Source organism: Saccopteryx bilineata, chromosome 10, assembly GCF_036850765.1.
Source record: "Saccopteryx bilineata isolate mSacBil1 chromosome 10, mSacBil1_pri_phased_curated, whole genome shotgun sequence".
Taxonomy (NCBI): domain Eukaryota; kingdom Metazoa; phylum Chordata; class Mammalia; order Chiroptera; family Emballonuridae; genus Saccopteryx; species Saccopteryx bilineata.
Window position 1 is genome coordinate 29,467,853 of NC_089499.1, and position 26,593 is coordinate 29,494,445.

Sequence of the window (26,593 nt, forward strand, 5' to 3'; positions counted from 1 at the left end):
GACAGAGAGAAAGGGAAAGAGATGAGAAGCATCAATTCTTCATTGAGGCACCTTAATTGTTCATTGATTGCTTTCTTATATGTGCCTTGACCGGGGGCTACAGCAGAGTGAGTGACCCCTTGCTCAAGCCAGTGACCATGGGTCATGTCCATGATCCCATGCCCAAGCTGGTAACCCCACGCTCAAGCTGGTGAGCCCGCTCTCAAGCCAGATAAGCTTGAGCTCAAGCCAGTGACCTCAGGGTTTCAAACTTGGGTCCTCAGCATCCCAGGCCTACACTCTATTCACTGTACCACATCTGGTCAGGCAATTTGACCTGTTTAATTTTGATATTTTAAAAATATGGATACTAGAAATTTTAAAATTACATATGTGGCTTGCATTTCAGGATCACAATATATTTCAAGTGTATAGCATTGACAAGAGTGATGTATTTGTACCTATAAGAGAGAAAAAGGCTGTAAGATAATTAAGGGGGAGAATGAGGAGGGAATAGAAGGTAAAAATATGTTTAAATTAGGCCTTAATAAAGTAAGTCAAATAGAAACAAGGTAAGAAGATGGGCTGAAAATCTAAATTCAGGAAAAATAAACTATACAAAAGACATAGAAAAGTGGGTTTATAACATAGGGGTACAAAAAAATCTCTTAAAGAAAACATAAAAACCAAAAGCATAAAAGGAAGGACTGGGCCTTGGCTGGTTGGCTACCATTAGTGCATCCACCTGACATGTGAATATTCCAGGTTCAATTCCTGGACAGGGCACACAGGAGAAGCGACCATCTGATTAGCCGCCCCTCCCCCTCATCTCTCTCTCTCTCTCTCTCTCTCTTACTCTCCCACAGCCATGGCTCAACTGGTTCGAGGGCATTGGCCCTGAGTGCTGAGGATGGCTCTGTGGAAACTGCACCTCAGGCACCAAAACAAATAGCTTGGTTGTGAGCAAGGCCCCATATGGGCAGAGCATCGGCCCCAGATGGGAGTTACTGGGTGGATCCCAGCCAGGGCGCATGCAGGAGTCTGTCTCTCCAGCTCCCTTCCTCTCAGTTAGGGGAAAAGAAAAAGGACTGATTATTAAGTAGACTTCTTCTAATTTCAAAACTTCTTAAAGATATCATAAGCAATTTAGAATACCCTAAACAAAAGACAAATGACAAATTGTAAGGGTATAGTTGTAACAGTATAAAGATTTAATATCAAGAATACATAAATATTTTCTATAGGATCAATAACAAAAAAAGAGACGGCCTAAAAAAATTGTCAGAGGAAAGGAACAAGCAATAAATATTATTTACCAATAGAAAAATGATGTGTGACTCAATAGTAATCAGAGCACTCCATCAGGGGAAGCAATATTTTACTACCCAGTATGCAAGCATCTTCAAGGTTGGTGGTACTCAGTGTCAGTAAGAACAGGAATATATGATATTCCCCAATACCACTGGTGAAAATATAAATTGGTAAATCCATTGAAAAGGGCAAATCTGGCCCTGGCTGGTGGCTCAGTGGATAGAGTGTCGGCCCAGTATATGGACATCCTGAGTTTAATTCCTGGTCAAAGCACACAGGAAGAAACCATCTTCACTCCCCCACCCCTCTCCTCCTTTTTTCCCTCATTCCTTCTCACAGCCAGTGGCTCGATTGGTTTGAGAATGGCCCCAGGAACTGAGGATAGCTTGGTTGGTCCAAGCACATCAGCCTTAGGCACTAAAAATAGCTTGGTACTCAAGCATCAGCCCCAGATAGGGGTTGCCAGGTGGATCCTAGTCAGGGTGCATGTGGGAGTCTGTCTCCTTATCTCCCCTCCTCTCACTAAGGAAGGGAAGAGAAGGGAAGGGAAGGGAAGGGAAGGGAAGGGAAGGGAAGGGAAGGGAAGGGAAGGGAAAAGTGAAAAGAAAGTTTTTAATTCAGAGTGGCCACATTCATTTATGCAGCAATTCTATGTCTCAGTGTCTAGAAAAACATTTGCAAACAGAACACTGTGATAGAAAAAAGCATAATGTTGTCAATAGGGAAATGATTACATAAATTATGGTGCAGCCAACATCATAAAATACTGTATAAAAATAGCTCTCTATCAGTATTGTTTAACAGATGTTTCTGCAATGATAGAAGTGTTCTTTATCTATATGGTAGCCATTAGTAACATGTGCCTACTGAGTACTGAAGTATCTACTAGAAAACTAAATTTTAAATTTTATTTCATTTTTACTGATATAAATATAAATTGAAATAGCTACATATGTGCACTAAAGTTGAAGATTCCCTAAGACAGGGGTCGGGAACCTTTTTGGCTGAGAGAGCCATGAACGCCACATATTTTAAAATGTAATTCCATGAGAGCCATACAACGACCCGTGTACGTTACACACAATCCAATAAAAATTTGGTGTTGTCCCGGAGGACAGCTGTGATTGGCTCCAGCCACCCGCAACCATGAACATGAGCGGTAGGAAATGAATGGATTATAATACATGAGAATGTTTTATATTTTTAACGTTTTTTATTAAAGATTTGTCTGCGAGCCATAGGTTCCAGACCCCTGCCCTAAGACATAATGGAAAGTATTTTTAAGTACATACATTATGAATGCTATTTATGTAAATGATGACAACAAAACACAGTCACCTCTTACATACGGGTACATTACTGTGCATGTAAATCAGTAGTGAGGCGAATGGAAGGCTGCACACCAAGACGACAATAGTGGGATGACAGTGACTTGAAGGGGGAACGGTATTTGTTTTATCTGAAAATGCATTTGTATATGACCTATGTCATTTTGTTATTTTTAAAGAAAACTGGAAAGAAAAAAAAAACTAAAACAAAACCCTGAAGAGAAGGGATAGCTACTTAGCGGGAAATGCCTGCGCATAGAAATAGTAATGTCTAGAAATCAGTAAGAAGTGTGTGTTTTCTAATGAAATTCACTTTAACACAGATGTGGTTGAAGAAAATGAACTAGGTTTTTGTTGTGTACACCATCTATCTTACAAGGAATCAACAGAACTATAAATTCCCTCCCCTTCACCCAAAATCCAATGAATCACTCAAAAACAACAATAATGGTTCTTTTGTAAATAGCTTTTCAAAACCTTCATAAGATATTTTTCACCAGTGGTCACTAATTTGTCACCTCTCCAAAGAGATTTTCCATCTTCCAAGTTGCTTGGGGGTAGAGGCTATGTCTTTTACCCAGAATCCTCTCTGTGTCTCGCGCTGTGAGTGGCCAGAGTGGTAGCTAAAAAGAGCCTTTGGCTAAAGAGGCATTGACAACATTATGCTACTATAAGCAAGTGTTTATAGATTTTCACCCCAGAATTATTTCCCTTGTTTGGATGCCTTTTAAAAAAAACTTTTAATTGCCACCAAAAGGATTCTTTTCCAAATCTGTCTGGTAACTTGAGTGTTGATTTAAATATTTATTATGGTAAATAAGTATTAGGTATGTAACTTTAAAGTTGCATATCATATCAAACCCAAATAATTCTTAGTTGATGAGATATCCTCAAAACCAGGTGAAGAATGGAAAATATATTCCCAAATACTGTCTTGTGTGTGTTTTGAGCAAGGTACATTCATGCTGTAAAGCATTCACAGAAACTTGGTCCTAAGCATGGTACTCCAAAATAAGTGGATACAAATTCTAAAGCAGGGGTCGGGAAACTTTTTGGCTGAGAGAGCCATGAACGCCACATATTTTAAAATGTAATTCCATGAGAGCCATACAACAACCCGCGTACGTTACACACAATCCAATAAAAATTTGGTGTTGTCCCGGAGGACAGCTGTGATTGGCTCCAGCCACCCGCAACCATGAACATGAGCGGTAGGAATTAAATGGATTGTAATACATGAGAATGTTTTATATTTTTAACGTTATTATTTTTTTTATTAAAGATTTGTCTGCGAGCCAGATGCAGCCATCAAAAGTGCCACATCTGGCTCACGAGCCATAGGTTCCCAACCCCTGTTCTAAAGCATCATTTATTTTATTTTTTTTTATTTGTTCATTTTAGAGAGGAGAGAGAGAGAGGGAGGAAGAGAGAGAAAGAGAGAGAGAGAGAGAGAGAGAGAGAGAGGAGAGAGAGAGACAGGGGGGAGGAGCTGTAAGCATCAACTCCCATATGTGCCTTGACCGGGCAAGCCCAGGGTTTCGAACCGGCGACCTCAGCATTTCCAGGTCGACGCTTTATCCACTGCGTCACCACAGGTCAGGCCCTAAAGCATCATTTAGCCAAAATTTTTAATACACTAAATAAAGCCTGACCAGGCAGTGGCGCAGTGGATAGAGCATTGGACTGGGATATAGAAGGACCCAGGTTCGAGACCCCGAGGTCGCCAGCTTGAGCACGGGCTCATCTGGCTTGAGCAAAAAGCTCACCAGCTTGGACCCAGGGTTGCTGGCTCCAGCAAGGGGTTACTCAGTCTGCTGAAGGCCCACGGTCAAGGCACATATGAGAAAGCAATCAATGAACAACTAAGAAGTCGCAACATGCAACGAAAAACTAATGATTGATGTTTCTCATCTCTCTGTTCCTGTCTGTCTGTCCCTGTATATCCCTCTCTCTGATTCTGTCTCTGTAAATAAAAAAATAAAATAAAATAAAAATATACTAAATAAAAATTTTAAACCAGTCAGTTAAGAGCACACTGTTTTCACAAATAGGTGTTACCCAAAATGGGCTTCTATCAAACTCATCCATGCTATTCCGTTTTGAAAGAATAATCTTTTATTTTCTATAACTACCGTTATAAGTCACTTACAAGAAATGCTTTTTCCCCCTACTTCTTCTTACTGAGTTTGTGATGTTTGGCCACCTTCCTTCAAGTCTTTAGAAAATTACAGGGTTTTGGAAAAAAAATAAAGTGCCCTTCTGGAAAGTAATAAGACAAAGCATCCAATTCATATAAAATACCTTTAGTTTCTCTCTGGTATCCCTAAAAGTGTCCAAGTCAACCTTAATCAACCTTTCCCAATAAGGTGCGTGGTGTGGCTTTCTTTGAAAACAAAAATTATGCAACCCCTTTTCTGAAATTATAAACCAAGGACATATTTTCCACCTCTTCTCTCTCTCTGAAAAGCCAAATAAAAATTTCCTTTTAAATAAGTTCCTAAACTCTGGATATTTGGAATTGCTTCTCACTTTGGCTAGAGGAAAATAATTTTTTCTTAAAAAAGTGATAAACACAACAATTATCTAAAGACGTACCATCAGAATTCCTTAAAAAAGAACCAGACATCGGTTGGGCCCTCTCCTTTTCCGGTCAGCACAACAAATATAAGACTAATGAATCTGCCCTTTGATGCTTAGTGCTATGAGTCCAAAGCAAAAAGGCCCACTTGTGCTTTGTGAGAATAAACAGTCTCGGTGACTATAATTGGCACCATGACCAGAGCAAAGCTGTTAATGAAAGCAAAAGCACCCACAGCACTAGCTGTAGCTCTCAAGCACAGAATGACTCCTTCCAGTGACTTATTTCTGGTTTCTATAAATGGCCTTGCTCCCTTGTAGCTACATGAGGCAGCAGTGTCCTTAGACCTGCACTGCCCAGCACAGGAGCCACTGGCCCCGTGTGCGCAGATGCCCCACGAGGCATCTGAAATGTGGCTAGTCCAAGTCGAGACAGGCTGCAAGTGTGAAATGCACACTTGATTTCAGAGACTGAGTACAAAACAAAGAATATAGAACATCTCATTAACAATCCTTCATGCATGACCAGGCGGTGGCGCGGTGAATAGAGTATCGGACTGCGGCGCGGAAGACGCAGGTTTGAAACCCCCGAGGTAGCCGGCTTGAGCGCGGGCTCATCTGATTTAAGCATGACTCACCAGCTTGAGCCCAAAGTCCTGGCTTTAGCTCTGCTGCAGCCCCCCCCCCCCGCTGCCCTTCCCCCCCCCCCCCGTCAAGGCACATATGAGAAAGCAATCAATGAACAACTAAGGTGCAGCAACAAAGAACTGATGCTTCTCATCTCTCTCCCTTCCAGTCTGTCTGTCCTTATCTGTCCCTCTCTCTGTCTCTCTGTCTCTGTCACACACCAAAAAAAATCCTTCGTAACACTGAGTACCTTTGCAACGAAAATACGTACTTTGGATATACTGGGTAAAATAAAATGTATTTTTTAAAAAAACAAATTTTGCTTTATTTTTAATGTGGCCACTAGAATATGTAAAATCACATATATGGCTCACATGGGCACAGCATAGTGTATTTCATGGGACAACACTGCCGCACACCTACCCACGACCTTTCTCGACAGCCATCTAATCCTGAGCTACCTGTCTTCTCACTGCCCACCATACTTTTGCAATATTCTTTAGGACTCCCCAACTACCAAGTGAATAATATTCTAAAGACATGTTCCCTGCTTCCATTATCCTAAGGGCAGCAGAGCTGAACACAACCTAATCTGGATCAGAGCTTTTTCTGCCAACTGAGTCTAGTCTATTCCAGTCCCACTGTGACACCAACCACGAGATCAATAAAACAGCCGTAGTTCCTGGGGGAAACGCGGCCTATGCCGATAGCAAATGGGAAGGTAAATTAGTCACACTCACACCACCCCCTGAAAAACACTACATTCCAAACCCAGCATGAACACTCGGAACGTAGTCATAAATTTCAAACTTCTCACAGCTTCCCTTATACAATTTTTTTAGTCCCTTTGTCCCCCCGAGAGGGGCACAGTCATCAAAAATCTTCCTGAAGTATAAGCCACCTGAACATCTTCCTAATCCACATCACACCACATCCTTTCCGGCGGTTCACTGTCAAGTTGTGTGTGTGTGTTGCGTGTGTATACATCTGCATGTGTAAATTAACAATGAACACTGTGATTTATTTTCAAACCTCCCTCACTTGCCATAGATGATACTTGAGTTGCATCTGGGGCTGTGCAATGTCCCTGTACCTTGTCCCCAGGTCCAACAAGGCCTTGGTAAAACCACACCTGTTGTTATGTGGAACATTTTATTCTCCACACACACACACACACACACACACTCTCTCTCTCTCTCTCACAGTGAGAGGACTTCTCAGAGTCCTGAGCTCCATCTTGAACCTTCTCTGGACATGGCTTTCCCCAGCTTCGCAGCTTTAGTGAAAAATACCACATTGTGCTTTTCTTCTAAGACCTTGGGTTATGCTTACCTTGACTTGTTCATTTGAGGTGACAGCACAGAAAACAATTTCTGTGAATCCTTGCGATGGAAACATACGGAAACAGATACCACCAATAACACGGCCATCTTTAATTAAAGCAAGGGTTTTGTGTTTCCTGAAAAAAATAAGATTATATCAAAGTTTTACCTATCTTGGTTATGTATTTTTTTGGGGGGGTGCTCCTTATTAACCAATCAGGAAGGGGAGGGGCACTGTTTTTCTTCAGTTTCTATGGAAACCTCCCTTATCTAGCCACTATCTCACCAGATCATTCTCTACTGTGGACTTTTTAGAGCAAGCTTGCCTCTGACGTCTGCATGGGAGATTCCACCAGAACAAAATGTCAGCCACTAAAGCACGGTTTGAGGTTTACAAATAAACAGCAGAGTACATGTTCCAGAGTGTGGAACAGGGGTACACCCAATGCCATTCCAAGGGACCCGTGGTGGGGGTCATGGACACACAGAGTCATAGACAAAAGTGGCATTGTTTCTGAAGACATGTCTTACTCGGAAATATTACAGAAACATTATAGAAAACAATGCAAGACCCACATGTACCATCTGCCAACACCTGCCTGATAGAATCCTGTCAGAGCCCCTCTTTGTCGAAAATGCCACTCTGAATTGTCATATGCACGAATCACAGTCCACACAGGCTGTTGGGCTATATATGTTAAAATACACTCAATTAGAGAAGTTTAGTTTTTGGGGGGTTTTTTTGGATTGGGGGCGTTAATGCAACGGGTTTTCAAAGTTAACTTGTCTGACACCCTAATAATTTTCCCAGTGCTTACAGACCCAGGCAACCATAAAAGACACCAAAATCAACAATGTTTTGAGTATAAAAAAAGTGGAATGTCGCCTGACCAGGCAATGGTGCAGTGGATAGAGCGTCGGACTGGGATGCAGAGGACCCAGGTTCGAGACCCTGGGGTTGCCAGCTTGAGTGCAGGCTCATCTGGTTTGAGCAAAAAGCCCACCAGCTTGAATCCAAGGTCGCTGGCTCCAGCAAGGGGTTACTCGGTCTGCTGAAGGCCCGCAGTCAAGGCACATATGAGAAAGCAATCAATGAACAACTAAGGTGTTGCAACACGCAATGAAAAACTAATGATTGATGCTTCTCATCTCTCTCCGTTCCTGTCTGTCCCTGTCTATCCCTCTCTCTGACTCACTCTCTGTAATAAATAAATAAATAAAAACCTCTCTATTAAAAAAAAAGTGGGGTGTCATCCTGGTGTTTACATACTTTCATTATTATAATAAATGAAGCACAGGAGAGTCCCCATTAACTTAAAACACACAGCCTCATTATCATTAACAAGAAAATGTATTGCATTGTTGAAAAATTAATCTTAATGCTTTAGACATGGCAATTATCTTAATGTAGCTCTGTACTCGGTGTGACAAGAGGTGACAAGATGCGGTAGGTGACTATGGCTGACTTTCACTCTGAGTCATTCCTCTTTTATTTAAAAAGGAGATTCAAGGAGAAGGAGCAAGGCACCACTTACGGGTCAAAGACCAGCCGTGTGATGTACTCTTTGGGCATTCGGGGCAGCTGATGGGAAAACACATTCTGGAGACCGACCAGCCACATCAGGATCTTCTTGTTCGGTTTCTGGTTCAGGGAATTGCCGACCACATGAAACTCGATCACGCCCCTGCGCTCCTCCAGCCTTGCCGCCTCGTCCCTGGCCGAGTGAGCCGACAGAAAATTGTTCTGGGATGCAGGACACAGGAAAAATCACACAGAGCTCTTCTCTTAAGGCAGTGGGGACAGGATGTGTCAACGGGGCTCTTCTATGTCCTAACAAGCTATTAACTTCCACGGTCCCAAACAACACATATTATGAAACAAAATAGAAAGGACAGGTAAAGCTTTTTGAAAGATCAGAGTGTAACACATGTACGTGGATATTTGGTATAGAATTGGAGTCACCAAACTTTTCTGTCAGGGACCAGGTCTCTGTGGCAACCCGTCAACCCTGCTAATAGTGTGAAAGCAGTCATAGATAATACATATACAAACAGGTGTAACAATGTGCCAATAAAACTTTATTTAAAAGGAGGCAGACTGGATTTAGCCTGTGGGCTATCAGTTGCCAACCCCTGCTTTAGAGGGATCCCCTCTGGCTGAGCTTTATAGGACCCTTGATATGACAGATCCCAAATGCTCCTTACAGACCAGTGGTGGCAGTCATGTTTATATTTTTAATACCTCTCCTTAGGGGACAGTTTTCTTTCCAGAGGAGCATCTGTTTACCCATTCTCAAACACTGCAGGCAGCACCACCTGTCCCAGCACTTAATGGACCCCATCTTACTTAATCCACCCAGGGGAAGGCAGGTGACAAACAGCTCCCCAGGGAAGAAAAGCCCTGCTGGGGAGAACTTGTTCATTTCATTGGTCTACAGGTGACCAGGTACCACTGTAGTCAACTTCAAGCTACCAACATATTTAACAACCAGCATTCCTGAAAGCGTCAACAATTGTCTTTGTGTGCCAGTATGAGCCAACTCCAGTACGCTACAACCTCCACCCAACAAATTCTAAGAGGCGTGACTGCATCTCCAGTTTACAGCTGGGAAACCTGAGCTAACCTAACCTGGGAAGTTACTAAACCCCTGAAAGACAAGTATATAGAGGTACTACAGTCTTTGTCCCCAGGTTTGGTTATCTAGAAGGGAATGGAAAAGACAATTTCATAATGATTCTCTGACAACATTCTAGTTCTCTGAATTATCTTAGTGCCATAAAATAAATATCTAAAGAACAGGACAAATAAAAAGTAGATACTTTAATCTAACAGAGCCACGCTAAAAAAGATGTTTAAAAGGATATTTTGCAAAATAATCTCCAAGACCCTTCTTGATTTCCTGAAAGCTGTCACAAATGTCTTAAGGTGCCCTGCCTCGGGATGGAACGCATGAGACAACTGCAGTACTTCTACCCAAAACACTTTATTAAATCTAACCTTGAGTGAGGAGACAAATCCAAATGAAGGGACATTATGCAAAACTAATGACCAGGACACTTCAACGATGGCACTGCCATAAAGACCAAAAGAGGGTTGGAACTGTTCTAAATCAAAGGAGGCTGAAGAGATATGAATTAAATGCAACAAATCTTATCAAGGACAAAATCTAAGATATATGGGGAATTCGGATATGGGCCGTACATTAGTCCAAGGGTCAGCAAACTTTTCTGTAAAGGGCCAGATAACATTTTAGGCTTTGCAAGCCACACATCCCCTGTGGCAATTATTCAGATCTGCTCTTGTAGTGCAAGGCAGATCACAGACAATATGTTTCAATAAAACTTTATTGACAATCCTGGACAGTGGGCTGGATTTGGCCTACAGGCTGTAGTATGTCATCCATATATTAGACCAGTGGTCTCCAACCATTTTTGGGCCACGGACCAGTTTAATGTCAGAAAATATTTTCACGGACTGGCCTTTAGGGTGGGATGGATAAATGTATCATGTGACCAAGATAAGTGTCAAGAATGAGTCTTAGACGCATGTAACAGAGGGAACCTGGTCATTTTTTTTTTTTAATCATTCAGACTTAAATATAAATAAAATGGAAATAATATAAGTTATTTATTCCTTCTCTGTGGACCGGTACCAAATGGCCCACGGACCAGTACCAGTCCGCGGCCCAGGGGTTAGAGACCACTGTATTAGACAATACTCTAACATAACTAAATTTTCTGATAGTGATAACTACATTCAGTAATGTAAAAGAATAGTCTTAATCTTACAAGATACAGGCAAAAGTACTTAGGGCAGGGGTCGGGAACCTATGCCTCGTGAGCCAGATGTGGCTCTTTTGATGGCTGCATCTGGCTCGCAGACAAATCTTTAATAAAAAAAATGTTAAAAATATAAAACATTCTCATGTATTACATTTCCTACTGCTCATGTTCATGGTTGCGGGTGGCTGGAGCCAATCACAGCTGTCCTCCGGGACAATGCCAAATTTTAATTGGGTAATGCGTAAGGTACACGGGTGGTTGTATGGCTCTCATGGAAATACATTTTAAAATATGTGGTGTTCATGGCTCTCTCAGCCAAAAAGGTTCCCGACCCCTGACTTAGGGGTTAAGTGTTATGACATCTGTATTTGATTTTGAAATGATTCCAAAAGGTCCACAGGAGAGAGGAAGAGAAAGAGAGACAAAGCAAATGTAGCATAATGTAAATAATTGGTGAATCTGAAGAATTTATCATGGGATTTTTGCAACAATAATGATGGCTTAAATTTTTCAAGATAAATAGTTGAGGGAGGAGAAATGGCTTCAACTATGTGAGATGATTAGTAAGTTTCCCTGTGATGAGCTATTCATCAAGGGAAATCACCTCTCTAACCAACTTTTCCTATCCTCCCTACCCTGACCACCAGGTTAAATGCAAACCAGGGTAGCAAAGCACGCCAACTCTCAGGAATACCATCCCAATTCCAGACAGCTAGAATGGCTAGGGAGCTAACGGCTCTACCGGCTGGCGGCCCAGGTTTGCCCTGCTGACCTCTGGCCCAACCATCACTGCAGGGTCCGTGATGGTAGACATGACCTCGTTGATTAATTCCATTGGAATATCCCCCATAACTCGGGGTTTCTTGGCCTCCTCCAAAACATGAGAGTCATTCATTTTCCTCTTTTCTCCTGTGATGATCAAAATAAAAAGGCAAACAATGGGTTAAACACAAAGCAGATAACATGTTGACCACTCCAACCAATTTTCTAATGATACGAATGGGTATGAAAGCCATTTCTCTAGGGAAGAGGTGGCAGCGGAAGGTGGAAAAGCAGGGAGGTCACAATAACTGCCAACCACAGATCCATTCTAAATATTTTCTACAATAATTTTAACTTGATATATGTCATTAAAGCATGAAAGTATGCATTTCTTCATTAGTGAATGCAAGGAGTTATTCTAGTTATCACTCATTATTAATCTGTAATTTAGTCCCAATTTTGTGATCAGAGAACATCATCCATGTAATACTAAAATGTCAAAATTTTTTGAAATTTGCTTTAGGGACCAAACATGACCAATTATTGATAAACGTGGAGTGTCTTCTTGGAATAAACGTGTATCTTCCAATTTTTAGGAGTGATGATCTCATTAGATTGAGCTTGTTGATCATGATTTCAAGATTTCTAGATCATTACTGATAGCTTTGTCTGCTTGACCTACGAATTACTCAAGAGATGTTTCTTCACTTTCAACTGTGGGTTGATTTATTTCTCCTTATGGTTTTGTTAATTTGCGCTTCCATATACATATGTATATATATTTTTATATGTCTGTGTATGTATATTATATATATTATATATGTCAATATATGAGATACACGAGTGAGATGTTTTATTTTTGTGGTAAATTTTTCATTCTTTATTACTCACAATGCTTTTAAATGATGCCTCACAAAGTGAGCAGGGCCATTCTCGAGAAGGTCACGTGCTGGGAAAGACCAGGCAAAGACCGGAGAACTTTCTCCCATCTTCCTCATTCAACTGCATGGAGGCTTTTTGTGTTCTTCTACTATCATGTTTGGTTTTCCTTTATTTCTTTCTTTTGTAACACAGATTTATTCTTACAATTAAAATCGTCTAAAAATGTAAAGGTCCTAATTGAATTGCTCCTTCAGGAATGAACTCCACTGAGCATGTTTCCATATAGAATCTCACTATCTTTAGTTAAGAAGAAGGCCAATGTGAAGTGTCTTATCCATACGAGATGCTTCCAGAAATATTAGGTGTTAATTACAAAGTGAATTTGAACAAGACCTGAGTTCTTGTTTTCACAGCTCTCTTAGTTGTTGTTATTGGAGGTGACCAACAAGCCTTCAAATTCCGAGAGTCCCTGAGAGTAATGCTCTAGAGCTGAGGTGTACAACTGATAAGCCCCACACTGGACAGACTGCTAATAGTGTTATGATAAAGACTCTGAGGCTGCATCCAAGCTCATCGGCAGGGTTTCTGGACTAGTGATGTCTCCCTGGGACGTGAGAGAGAGAATGGTGGCACACAATCTAAGTATTTAGTACTTCATCTAGAATCCTCTCTTCTCCCTTTTTCTTGTTGTTGTTTTTTTTGTTTGTTTGTTTGTTTTTTAACAGAGGCAGAGATAGACAGGGACAGACAGGAACGAAGAGAGATGAGAAGCATCAATCATTAGTTTCTCGTTGCGCATTGCGACTTCTTAGTTGTTCATTGATTGCTTTCTCACATGTGCCTTGACCGTGGGCCTTCAGCAGACTGAGTAGCCCCTTGCTGGAGCCCAGCGACCTTGGGTCCAAGCCAGTGAGCTTTTTGCTCAAACCAGATGAGCCCGCGCTCAAGCTGGCGACCTTGGGGTCTCGAACCTGGATCCTTCCGCATCCCAGTCTGACGCTCTATTTACTGCGCCACCGCCTGGTCAGGCTCTTCTCCCTTTTTCTTGGTGATACTTCTTTAACGTCAAACTCGGTCATATCCGAGGATGGGTTTGATGTCAAGCTGGTAGACAGAAACACAACCTTCAGGCGCTGGCCAGGTAGTTCAGTCGGTCAGAGTGTCGTCCCGACATGCCAAGGTTGCAGGTTTGAGTCCCAGTCAGGGAAAATTCAAGAATCAACCAATGACGGCATAAATGAGTGGAAGAACAAGTCAATGTCTCTCTGTGTGTGTGTCTCTCTCTCCCTTCCTCATTCTTTAAAAATTAGTAAACTTTTACAAAAAAAGAAATGCAACCTTCAAAACATTACATAACTGGGAAATCAAAACTTTACAATGAAGAGATGTTTTCGCCCATGTGGCAGAGTACAGTAATGGCCAAATTCTTTACCCTCCTGGTATCCACACTCCCATGTGACTTTGTAGAGGGACGATGTATGTATGTAGAGTACATTCTCCATCCCTTGACTCTGAGTTGGGCCATGTGATTTGCTTTAGATGATAAAATGAGGCAGGAATGACGACATTAACAGTTCTAAGCCTAGGCATCAAGAAAACTATTTCTACCTCCTCTCTGGTGCTTCTCTGGTATCATAAAGACATATTCTGCCCTCCCCCCGCCAAAGGAAAAGCCCAATGATCCCAGGAGGCAGAGGAGAACTATGTGGAGCAGAGATGCTCCACCTTCAGTGTTTCTGTCAAACCCAGAACAGAGCCCCAGTCGACAAGCAGAACTTATGAGCAAGCCCACTCGAGACTTCATGAGGGAGCTGAGATCAGCCACTGACCAAGCAATGACCTATGAAAATAGATGATTACGGTTCTGTTTTAAGGCTCTGCATTTTGGGTTGGTCTGTTACACAAGAATAACTACCCAACATAGCTGAAAGTCATTTCTAGACCTTAAAATCCTGGACATGAACAATCTGTAGTTGGTTTAAGCCTGTCTCTGGCACTTCTCAGATTACAACAGAATTTCTAGGGCAGATCACAGCCCTCTAGTAATCCCTCAAAGTGCTTACCTGGGTTTGCCTCAAGCCCAGAAGAGCCTTTGCCAGAAGGACTGGTGCTCCCTCCATTTGGTTGTTCAAGGGAAGATGAATTTGAAGTGTATGAAATCGTCCCAGCCACAGGAGGTGGACTGATGACTGCCCCCAGGAAAGAAAAAGAAGGTGTTAGATGATACTTTTCTTAGGCAATGAGGAACGAAGTGCATATGAAATTATCCCATTCCTGCCCCATACCTCTAAAAAGAAGTCATCTTTAAAAGAAAAGAAATAGGATCAGTGTGAGAATAAAAATAAAGACAGTAATGGATTATTTAACCCACTGAAAAGATTATCAGTCCATGTTGATTAAATCACAAGTGAACAGATAAATAAGTGGAGAAAAGTAAAGCTCTTCCCTACAGACGAATGCCAACAAATAAATAAAGAAGATAGAAGTTAAAAAAATTAATTTGGCAGCCAGCATATAACACTTGATTTGGGAGAATCATCTGTGAGGCTAAGCCTTGTGAGTATAATCCTGATGCACAGAGGAGAGTTTCAAGTATCTCCCCCCACAAAGGATTTTTTTACTACAAAAGTTAAAATGGTGACACTGCAGTGGAGGAACCTTGGAAATACCACCTTAACCAAGTGATCAAGTTTAATACCAACAATAACAAGAGAGGCCATCATTACGTGCCTCCTGATGAGATGCAAAAATTGCTATAAACCACATGATTGAGATAAGAGGCAAAAATGGAAAATAACCTATAAATTACACAATAAGGTTTAACCTTGCACCAAGGTTAAAATTCCTTACTTTGATAACTATACTGTTCAATGAGAGAATGGCCTTGTTCTTGGGAGATACCTACTGAAGTCAGTAGAAGGGTATAATCTTTGTAACCTTCAAATAGTTTAAAAGTATATATAGAGAGGGGGGGGGAGAGAGAGAGAGAGAGAGAGAGAGGGAGACAGAAAGAGAGAGAGAGAGAGAGAGAGAGAGAGAGGCTCTGGCCATGTAGCACAGCTGGTCAGTGTCGTCCCGACACATCAACGTTGAGGGTTAGATCCTTGATCAGGGCACATACAAGAATCAACCAATGAATGCAAAAATAAGGGGAATAACAGATCAATGTTTTTCTCCCTCGTTCTAAAATGCAATATATAAAATTTTTTCAAAAAATAAACAGAGAGGAGAGATGACAAAGCAAGTACGGCAAAATGTTAACGATCGGTGAATCTGGGTGAAGAATACACAGTATACTAAATTTCTTGGTTCGATTCTTGTAACTCTTCTGTAAGTTTGAGAGCATTTCCAAACAAACCCCCTTTTTTTTTTAAGCTACCGAAAGAAACGGGATGTTGCTTGGCTAGTGTGGTTCTGATCTGTAGCCGAGGAGGCGAGAGCTGATGAGGGAGGCAGGTCTTTTCAGTGACACTGACCACCTACAGGGCAGTATGGCAGTGCGGGCAGACATCCAGAGAGGACGTGCACCTAAGTTTCCACGCAGCCTCAGCTCAGTGTGCAGAGCATGTCCGCAGCAGCCAAGGAAGCGATGGTCCGAGTAACCCAAACAACAGAGACACAGCCACGCATGGCACTCCTAACCGCAGAGCAGTCTGTATGGAAAGACTCAGACCGCGCCCGAACGCCAGGCTGCACGGCTCTCCTTCCAGCATACAGGCCTCCTGAATCTCAGAGTACACAGTGTGGAGACTGCCGGGGTCGGGGGGAGGGTGGTATGGGGCGGAGGGGATCAACGGTGATGGACAAAGACCTGACGTTGGGGAGGAGGGTGAACACACAATACGATGTTGTAGAATTGGGCACCTGAAACCCGTATAATTATGTCAACCAGTGTCACCCCAATGAAATTCCATTAAAAAAAAAAGTGCTCTGAAGTGATTCTACACAAAGAGGAAGCTCTGGTGATTCTGAAGACATCTGAGTATCTTGCAAAACTTCAGAGCCACCATTATGAGTGTCATTTATTACAGTTGCAGGGATGTGCAGACGTGCCAATTAAGTTGATGATTACACTCTTCTTTCCCCAAAGAGAACACACTGCAATTAAAGTGGAACAGGAGAAGACAGACTGTTTCTGACGGCTCCAGGTAATGCTGAGGAGTACAGTGAGGCTTAGCTGGGTTATAGCCCGAGCCACAGAAATAAACATGAAATTCCCAGAGGGACAGAGATAGCCTCTGTCTTCTCCATCTTGTCCTATGACAGACACGTTGCTGGAAGTAGGACAGGCTGGGAAGTATTTTGAGCAGGCAAGGGTCAGGGGACATCTGAGCAGGAAGTGTCTCTCCAGAAGACACCCCCCCTCCCAGAAAAGAACTAAGTTGACCCTGCTGAACAGCTTTGGTGTCTCCCTGCCTAAAGGAGAAAACTGTTCTTCATTCGTTCCTTCCACAAGCACCTGCCCACACGTTTGCAACACACAGGAAAGTAGTGGGACGTAGTGGTTAGAGCTCTGGCTCGTAATGTAGTATCGTGCTCAGGAACTAGACAGACCCGGGTGTAAAACCCAGTTCTATTACTTAACGAGATCTGATAGCACCTTCCCAGAATCTGTGCCAAGGCTGAAAGACATGATGCAAACTTCACAGGCAAGCACTAAATGGAAATAGCAGTTATTATTACTGTCCAGGCTACACCGTAGGCAAATTCCATCGCACACTCTTAGGAAGGGACTCAGAAATCAGTGTCGGGTTTTTGGGGGTTTTTTTTGTATTTTTCTGAAGCTGGAAACGGGGAGAGACAGTCAGACAGACTTCCGCATGCGCCCGACCGGGATCCACCAGGCATGCCCACCAGGGGCGACGCTCTGCCCACCAGGGGGCGATGCTCTGCCCATCCGGGGCATCGCTATGCTGCGACCAGAGCCACTCTAGCACCTGAGGCAGAGGCCACAGAGCCATCCCCAGCGCCCGGGCCATCTTTGCTCCAATGGAGCCTTGGCTGCCGGAGGGGAAGAGAGAGACAGAGAGGAAGGAGAGGGGGAGGGGTGGAGAAGCAGATGGGCACTTCTCCTATGTGCCCTGGCCGGGAATTGAACCCGGGACTTCTGCACACCAGGCCGACGCTCTACCGCTGAGCCAATCGGCCCAGTGTCGTTTTAAATAGCAGTGCGTGATGCCACTGTGCAACCTAGTTTGAGAACCAAGGACAGGATAGACGCAGGTTCTGTGAAGTGGGGGAGAAAGAAGACCAGGTCCTGGCAAGAAAGCACAGCGAGAATTAGGAAAGAGTTTGTGGGACAGATGCCATTTGCAAGCGAGCAGAGATAAAGACAAAGATACAGTCAGCAGCACAGGGACACAGGACTACAAGAGATACACCAGTCACCTCAGAGAACACGGCCAGTCACCTCAGCTCTGGACGGAGCATGTATATGCACAGACAGACCCTAAAGCACTACAGGTTTGGGGCCAGAGAAACACAAAATTATACTCTACAACCTAAAGTTTTTTTTTAAAAAAAGATGTTTTTTGTAACAAAAAGGGTTTGCTCCAAAGCAAAATATCTCATTCATTAAGAATTCTGCTTTGTAGAAATTTAATTATATTTACACCCAAACTTGGGCTCTAAATGAAAAAAAAAAAATGTTTAAGGACCTTCTGAAATGCATTATGCCGAAAACAGAAGCCAGACTCAAAAAGCTATGTACTACACGATTTCATTCATATGATCTTCTGGAAAAGGAGAAAAATAAAATAAAAAGACTTATAGGAAAGAAAATTTTGTGGTAAGCCAGTGTTGGAGGTAGGGCGATAAATGGACTACAAAGGAGTACCACAGAATTTTCTGGGGTGATGTAATTATTCTATATTCTGATGGTAATGGTGGTTACACAACTACATGTGTTTGGCCAAATTCACAGAACCATATACTAAAAAGGATGACTTTTATTGAATGTGAAGTTCTTTTGGGGGAAAAAAATAGCAAGAATAAAATTATCTTTCCTGGAGGCGATACTCACAAGCCCTCACATTACACAGTGAGCTAGAGCTACTAAGATCTCTAACATCAAATTTCTGCATTCTGTCTCTTCCCATGGCCAAATATAAATGACTGCCAAGCCTGACCTGTGGTGGCGCAGTGGATAAAGCGTCGATCTGGAACACTGAGGTTGCTGGTTCGAAACCCTGGGCTTGCCCAGTCAAGGCACATATGGGAGTTGATGCTTCCTGCTCCTCCCCCCTTCTCTCTCCCTTCTCTCTCTCTCTCTCTCTCTCTCTCTCTTTATTCCCTCTTCTCTAAAATAAATAAATAAAATCTTTAAAAAAAAAAAAAAGAAGGTAAATGACTGCCAAAAGTCTCCAAATCCCCCTAGTATCAAAGGCAGGAATTCAGATTCTCTCTCTAGAACCAGTGTGACTCCTACAATTCGCATGTCGTCCATCCTCACAAAACACCAGGTGATGCCACTGGCTGACTCAAGGCAATGGCAAAAATGTCCTGGCCCCACTGGGAAGTTCTTCATGTCCTGAGACTCAACATTGCTGTCTTCCACTCACCATCCTATCATTACCCATGACAGTAACTTGACACACAGCACAGACATCATGGATTCAGAACCCAGACTGAAACCTGATCCCCGGGCACATCAGGCCACTGACAGAGACTACACGTGTCTTTAAGAAGAGCCAGCGGTGGACTAGGGAGCTGAGCTGCCCGGTATTTTACACCTCCTATAACTCTGTCGTGTGCAAGCTAAGCAAACCCAACAGGAAGAGTAGTAGTTGTTTTCACTGATTCGCACCTGCTCTCCTCATTATAGAGGTGCAGGTGCAAAATGTGCCGGCTCCAGTCTTCCTTTTCTTGATGAAAAACACAAATAAATGCTGAGTGAGCTGCAAGTAACACTTCCTGGTTGTTCTCTGATGGATGCAAAAACAAATTTACCTGTTTGGATTCCTAGCTGGCTGGTTCTAGAAGAAGCTGATAGAAAGTCCTGATCCCAGATGGGAGAATTTTGACTATAAACTTCTTCTTCTAACATGGACAGAAACCTAGATACAGGAATGAAAAAAACAGTAAGATCAGAAACAAATGTACTACCAGAGGGACAAAAGCTTTAATCATCTATGGCAATCACCTCAACGTCAGCATCTCAAATTCAACTCAGAGACAGGCCAGTAATTTATGACTCAAATGATGATTCAGTTGGGCAGCCCTGGTTATATTCGAACACAGAAATATATTTCTACAGATTTATGTTCTTTTGACTGTGCAGAGATTGACATAACATAGACTACACAGAGCATTACAGCAGTGGAAATGCATCCCACTGCGTCTACCTCAGTGAGTCTCAGCAAGATTTCGGCCTGTCATTAGCACAGTCATCACCATAGTAAAAGTTGCTAACATTTATCAAGTGCTGGCTCTGTGCATGGACAGTTCTAATAACTTCTTGAATCCTCATATCAACCCAATGAGTTACGTTACTTTATTTTGATTCACCTCACACACATATACCTCTTATTTTAACACACTTGATCTTCATAACGTTACACATGAAAAAAAACTCAAGGCAGAGAGAGGTCAAATAACTAGTACAAGGTCCCACAACTAGTAAATTCAAGGCCAAGATTGATTGAACCAGTGATTAATTACTAAGTTATATTTCCTGTCATGTTATAAACCAAATGGATCTCAAGTTTTGGGGGGCCCAAAGAAACTACCTGGAGGCCTTGTTTGAAAGACAGCTACACAACCCCCACCTAGGCTTACTGAGTCCGAATCTGAGAATGGGTCTCGGAGTAAATTCTGGTAAATACTTTAGACAATTCATGGACACCAAAATTGAAGAACTCTGGTTAAAATATCAGCACAGATCTAAACTTCTGGCACTGGAATGTCTTCCTGTGAGCCACTATTTAACAAACATAAATTCTAGTGGAAGAACATGGAATACGGGGCTCCAGAATCTATTTAAGAAGCTCACCACTTATTATTCGTATAACCTTGAAACAAGTCCTTAACTTTCCTCTTCCCCAGCTTCCTCTTTTAGAAAATAAAAATATCAATAGTAATTCCTGCATAGGGTGGTCGTGAGGGATAAGCTAATGTACGTGCCGAAAATGGTGTCTGACCCCTAGAATAAGTGCTTCATTCATTCATTCATTCATTCATTCATTCATCCATTCATTCGTTCGATAAACATCGATTGACTGCATGCCTGCCATGTGCCAGGCAATGGGTTAGGTGCTGGAAAGACAGGGTGAACAGAACAACCACTTGCTCTCATGAAGTTTACACTGTACTGATGTATTATTATAAGCCATCTCTATCCCCTCTCTGAAATTATAAAATCCAAAAGCCCTCAAAAAAAGATTTCCCATAATACATTTGGCAACAAAATCTGACCTTAACATACATAAGACTATTTATTGTCTTTACAATTATAAATGAATTTAAGTCAAGGGAATTAACCCCATCCCTGGGTATATGGCACATGTGTTATATTAATTACCTTTATAAAATATTTTAATTTTTGAATTGTAAAACGTATCTAGTACCATGGTTTTGGATAACTAATCAAAGGCCACGTACCATCATCATCATCATCATCATCACATTCCTGAAAGTACTACTATTTTTCTCACTTCTCAATGCCTACAAGATTTTGGACAGTTTCGGGGAAACAAGAAGTTGGTGTTTTGGAAGTGAAAACAGATGGGAAAAGGTCCTGGGGGGGTAGGTCTTCTGACTTGTTACTCACTGAAGATTTAAAAACAAGGTGTCATTTGAGTGAATACCTACCCTCCCTTGATCGTGTAATTCATGGCTTACTGAAACCTCCTGAGTCACTTCTCCTTCCTAAGCAAGCCACCATTGAAGTTTTAAAACACTTTAGGCCTGACCAGGCGATGGCACAGTGGATAGAGCGTCAGACTGGGATGCGGAGGACCCAGGTTCGAGACCCCGAGGTCGCCAGCTTGGGCGTGAGCTCATCTGGTTTGAGCAAAGCTCACCAGCTTGGACCCAAGGTCGCTGGCTTGAGCATGGGGTTACTTGGTCTGCTGAAGGCCCGTGGTCAAGGCACATATGAGAAAGCAATCAATGAATAACTAAGGTGTCACAATGAAAAACTGATGATTATGCTTCTCATCTCTCTCCGTTCCTGTCTGTCTGTCCCTATCTGTCCCTCTCTCTGACTCTCTCTCTGTCTATGTTAAAAAAAAACCCACTTTAGTATGTTTTTTACCAAACATAGAAAGATAGACAGCAAAAGGAGCAAAAATTGTTACTAAGATCACGTTCCGATCTTGCAGATGAGAGGAGGTCCTTGATTCATCTCCCCATTTCCCAAAGCAGACCTGCCTTTCCCTTACATAGCACTCAAGATTTCCCCAACTGCCCATCATCCCAGAGGTAAATGTCCTTTCCTCCTCCAGGCTCCTTCCCTGCCAGTAATCATATAATCAGAACATGCTTCACAATGCCAGGCACAGACTCCCCAAAGACAAACGCCATTAGTAATTTAGGAAAATAATATGTGTGTTATATATGTATACACATATGTAGTTATTTCATTATAATAAAGAACAGTCTCATATAATGACACAAGATAGTGCTGGTTTTATAAATACAGAATACACGCCTGACCAGGCGGTGGCTCAGTGGATAGAGCGTCAGACTGGGATGTGGAGGACCCAGGTTCAAGACCCCGAGGTCACCAGCTTGGCTTGTGGTAAAAGCTCCCCAGCTTGGACCCAAGGTCACTGGCTCGAGCAAGGGGTTACTCGGTCTGCTGAAGGCCCACAGTCAAGGCACATATGAGAAAGCAATCAATGAGCAACTAAGGTGTCGCAACAAAAAACTGATGCTTCTCATCTCTCTCCGTTCCTGTCTGTCTGTCCCTATCTATCCCTCTCTCTGACTCTCTCACTGTCCCTGAAAATAAATAAATAAATAAATATGAAATAAAAATAAATAAATACAGGATACAAAAAGGCCTGTAGAATAAAAGAACACACTACCTGGAGAATATATAGAAATACTAAAAGCACCAAAGGTAGGGCTATAGCTGGTGATATGCTTCTTAGCCAAATTTCTATCAACACGGACATTTATCATTTTTAGAATGAGATATAGATACCAAACTTTTTAGCAACAATCTTGTAAGCAGGCAGAGTGGGAGAAAGGAAGAGCAGGTAGGTAAGGATGAAGGCCCTGAAAATGCCTGTGGGAACCACCGTGGCCGCCCTGGGTGGCAGAACGGGGCTGCCGCTCTCGAGTGGCGACAGTTCCCAAGCCTCAACCAGCATCTCGGACTTCAACGTGTGTGTGATTCTGCTGCCAAACCCGTAGGTATAAATCCCTAACAGCCTCAAATGTTGTCCTCGTCCATGAAAAGAGATTCAAGAGGAGAAGTGGGCGGTAGTCTTACCCTACCATTAGTAAAAGAGGAGAAAAAGCAGCATTGATTAGCTCAACAGCACAAGCATGCCAGAACTATGGGTTGAAGGAACAAAACACCCTATAATTAGCAAATATCTGCAAGAAGTGAAATGCATTTGGGATGAGGGAAAAAATTGTTATTATGTGAGGGAATTAAAATTTCTCTCTAAGCACCAGCAGTGGGGGTGGGGGCCCTCTTTGTCCCTTGGCTTAGAGACTGAATGACAACTATAATCTGAAAACATAAAGTGCTGCTTATGCGGCAAATGTAACAGAGACGTTAGTAAGAAAATTGCTTTAGTCTCCAAGGAAAGGAGCTTAGACTAGTTAAAAGGCAGTCTCTGAAATAGATGAGCATGCCCAGAGTTCGTAACCCATTTAGGGCCAACATTCAAACTGCAGTTTAAGTGCTTCTGAATTTTCTCTCCGGGAGGAAGCCAAATTGTTCATGTCATGCCTCAGTCTCAACAGCTGCTTTTCTCAAGAAAATACTGACAATTAGGATGCCATGACTTAAGTGCAAGTATTGGACGTTCAGGGAAGTCTCATCAGATTTACTGATAACATCCTTCACCTAAGGCTTAGGATTTGTGTTAGACAACCAAGGAATTTTTAGTCAATTTCTAACTAAAAACCCTTTTTGTTGTTGTTTGGGACCTAACTGATTTTTAAAAATTAAAATTATCTTCCCAAGCACAGTGAATAGAGCGTGCACTGGGATGAGGAGGAACAAGGTTCAAAGCCCCGAAGTCACCACCAGCTTGAGCGCAGGCTCATCTGGCTTGAGTGTGGGATCACAGATATGACCCCATGGTCACTGGCTTGAGCCCAAAGGTTGCTGGCTTGAAGCCCAAGGTTGCTGGCTTGAGCCCAAGGTTGCTGGCTTGAGCACAGGGTCATTCGCTCTGCTGTAACCCCTTGGTCAAGGCACATATGAGAAAGCAATCAATGAACAACTAAGGAGCCACAACAAAAAACTGATGTTTCTCATGTCTCTCCCTTCCTATCTGTCCCTATCTGTTCCTCTCTCTTTCTCTCTCTCTGTCTCTATCACCAAAAGAAAAAGAAAATCTCCCCTAAGACACAAACTAGGTAACTCAGTAAAAGTAACTTAATAATAAAAACCTAGTTTTGCAACCAAAACAAGGCTTCCTCCATCTCTGGTCAAAGAATATAATACCTCCTTTCTTTAACTCTATTCTCTACACCAGCAGTTCTCAATGGTGCAGAGAAGGAAGGCTCTATCATACCTAGAAAGCCTTTTGAAATTACAACTGTTACCTCCCCAACCAAGCGCTGCTCTAGGCAGAATGACACCCACAAAAGGAACTGTCTCATTTGTGTCTTGCTGTCATTGCTCCATGCCCAGTCATCCATCGCACATCAGCCCCTCTCAGTAGCGGCCAGCCTCTTCACTAAAATATTTGGTTCTCAGATTGGAAAAAGCATTTCCAAGGCCAATGGTGCAACACTGCAACCTCCTATTCCCTTTGACTGCCATCATTTGAAAAAGATTTAAATGATTATTTCTATGTTGGCGCTCTGGCCGAGGCAAAACGCAAGATGCACAAGAGTATGTATATTCTTTTTTTTTTTCTTTTTTTAAATTTTTTTTTAAATTTATTCATTTTAGAGAGGAGAGGGAGAGACAGAGAGAGAGAGAGGAGAGACAGAGATAGAGAATGGGGGGAGGAGCTGGAAGCATCAACTCCCATATGTGCCTTGACCAGGCAAGCCCAGGGTTTCGAACTGTCGATCTCAGCAGTTCCAGGTCGATGCTTTATCCCACTGCGCCACCACAGGTCAGGCAAGAGTATGTATATTCTATAAGATATTGAGCACAGAGGTACACAAGTCAGTGTGAAAGGGGACCCCTCTCTTCCTGTCCAGCTCCACTCTTCAGGTCTAGTTTACACAGAGAGTGGGGACTGTCCCACTGCAGCTGGGGCAGGAGCGATTCACCAGTCTTAGAATCGGTTGGAGATCTAGAACAGAAAAACCAACCCCTTGAGTTCTCTTGCACCACTTCTAAGTAGATGGAAGTTGCTTCTGCACACTCCCCACCCCAACCCCCTCTGGCTTCCTGGCAGCTGACTGCACAGAACAAAGCACCACCCCGTTCTATGGAGCTCAGAGACCATGACCCTCAGGTGGGATGAGGTGGGCCTAAAGGAGCTAAGACTGCAGTCAACACAAATTCAAGCTAATGATAGATGGGCTCTGTGCTCCCCAAGAAGACGTGCAGAGGGGGCTGAGGAGAGGGTCCCTTTGTCCCTCCTCCCTAGATGTTCTTCCTATCACTCCAGATCTTGTCGTTGACACAGGCACTGGCTTGTACTTAGCAACTTCAAGCCCCCAGATGAAACGAAGACTTGCAGGAGCGCTCCCTTACTTTGGGAAATGGGTGAGGATTAGAGTTCTTTTCTCAAGGGGCAGCTTGTCTTTCTCCTGTCTCGCTTGTTCCAGGAGTTGTCGTCTCATCACAGTGAAGACTGAGCGAAGCAGTGTTCTCCCAAACACCTGGGTGGTTTCATACCGAGGTAGACTGTCACAGAACTGGGGCACGTTGCAATAACACAGCCACCTGGGACAAGAGAAGACAAGCACCATCAATATCCCATAAACCCCCAGGTGATATGAAATACCAAAGTACGGTGACTCTCATACCATTAGCCACAGCCGAAGAAACTGGGGCTGCGTGACAAGCAACAGTATCATGACCAGCTTGTGAAACTTGTGAATTAGATTGGCTCGCCCTAATACAACCAATGCTACAAAAAGAGCTCCGTTCTGTAGTATCATTATCATGCATGAGTCCTGCAGTCAGATGGCCCAGGATCAAATTCGTTTTGTCACTTAACTGGCTGCATGACTTTGGGAAACTTAATTATGCTCTTTATGCTCTTATGTCTCCGTTTTCATACCTGTAAAATGGGGAAAGCAAGAATACCTACTTCCCTGGGCTGTTACAAGCATTATATGAGATACTGTATGGAAAGTGCATAATGCAATCAGAGTTTCTGGCACATAAATAATAGTTTAAAGAAAAGAAACTGAAGAGAGAGCTTTTGTGAAAGAAAAAGACCTCTACTGTCTAGTCCTCTGAGTAAAAGTTAAGGCTTCTCTAAAATGCCTACACAGCACTCGGCGCACCCCTGAAGCTTTGGTGGGAAGATAACGATCTTCAAGACTGTTCAAAACAGCCAAAACGCAGGAAGTAATGAGCTTCCACCATCTGGTGCTTCGGTCCCTCTCAATGACTCAGGCTCCAAGTCAGAATTACGCTCCAGCATTGCACCAGGCTGGAGGAGTGCTCGGGCCCAGAGGGAAACTTGGGGTTTTCTGGAGATCCGACCACAGTGTGGGGTTCACCGGCTATGTAGGGCATGCCATCTGGAGAGTCATTCAGCCCAGGGAAGCCATTCACAATCAATCCTCTTTCTCTTTGGTCTCCCAGAGCAGCAGAGTCTCGTTCCCAGGACCCAGCAACAGAGTGCACAGCGGGGGTCACAGAAGGCGGCACCGGGCCAGGGAAGGGTCACAAGCTTCACTGCACAGACCTGTATTCCCTGG

At 42.9% G+C, this 26,593-nt stretch overlaps 1 protein-coding gene across 1 annotated transcript in view; it reads right to left on the reverse strand.

Moving 5' to 3' along the window:
* Positions 1-26,593, reverse strand: part of KAT2B (lysine acetyltransferase 2B) — a 125,235-nt gene that overhangs the window by 19,787 nt on the left and 78,855 nt on the right. The window contains exons 6-11 of the mRNA XM_066245525.1: positions 25,413-25,604; positions 19,520-19,626; positions 14,635-14,760; positions 11,700-11,836; positions 8,680-8,888; positions 7,155-7,281 (exon numbers count right to left, since the gene is read on the reverse strand). Of these exons, the coding sequence (XP_066101622.1) occupies positions 7,155-7,281; positions 8,680-8,888; positions 11,700-11,836; positions 14,635-14,760; positions 19,520-19,626; positions 25,413-25,604 (898 nt within the window). The remainder of the gene's footprint in view (positions 1-7,154; positions 7,282-8,679; positions 8,889-11,699; positions 11,837-14,634; positions 14,761-19,519; positions 19,627-25,412; positions 25,605-26,593) is intronic.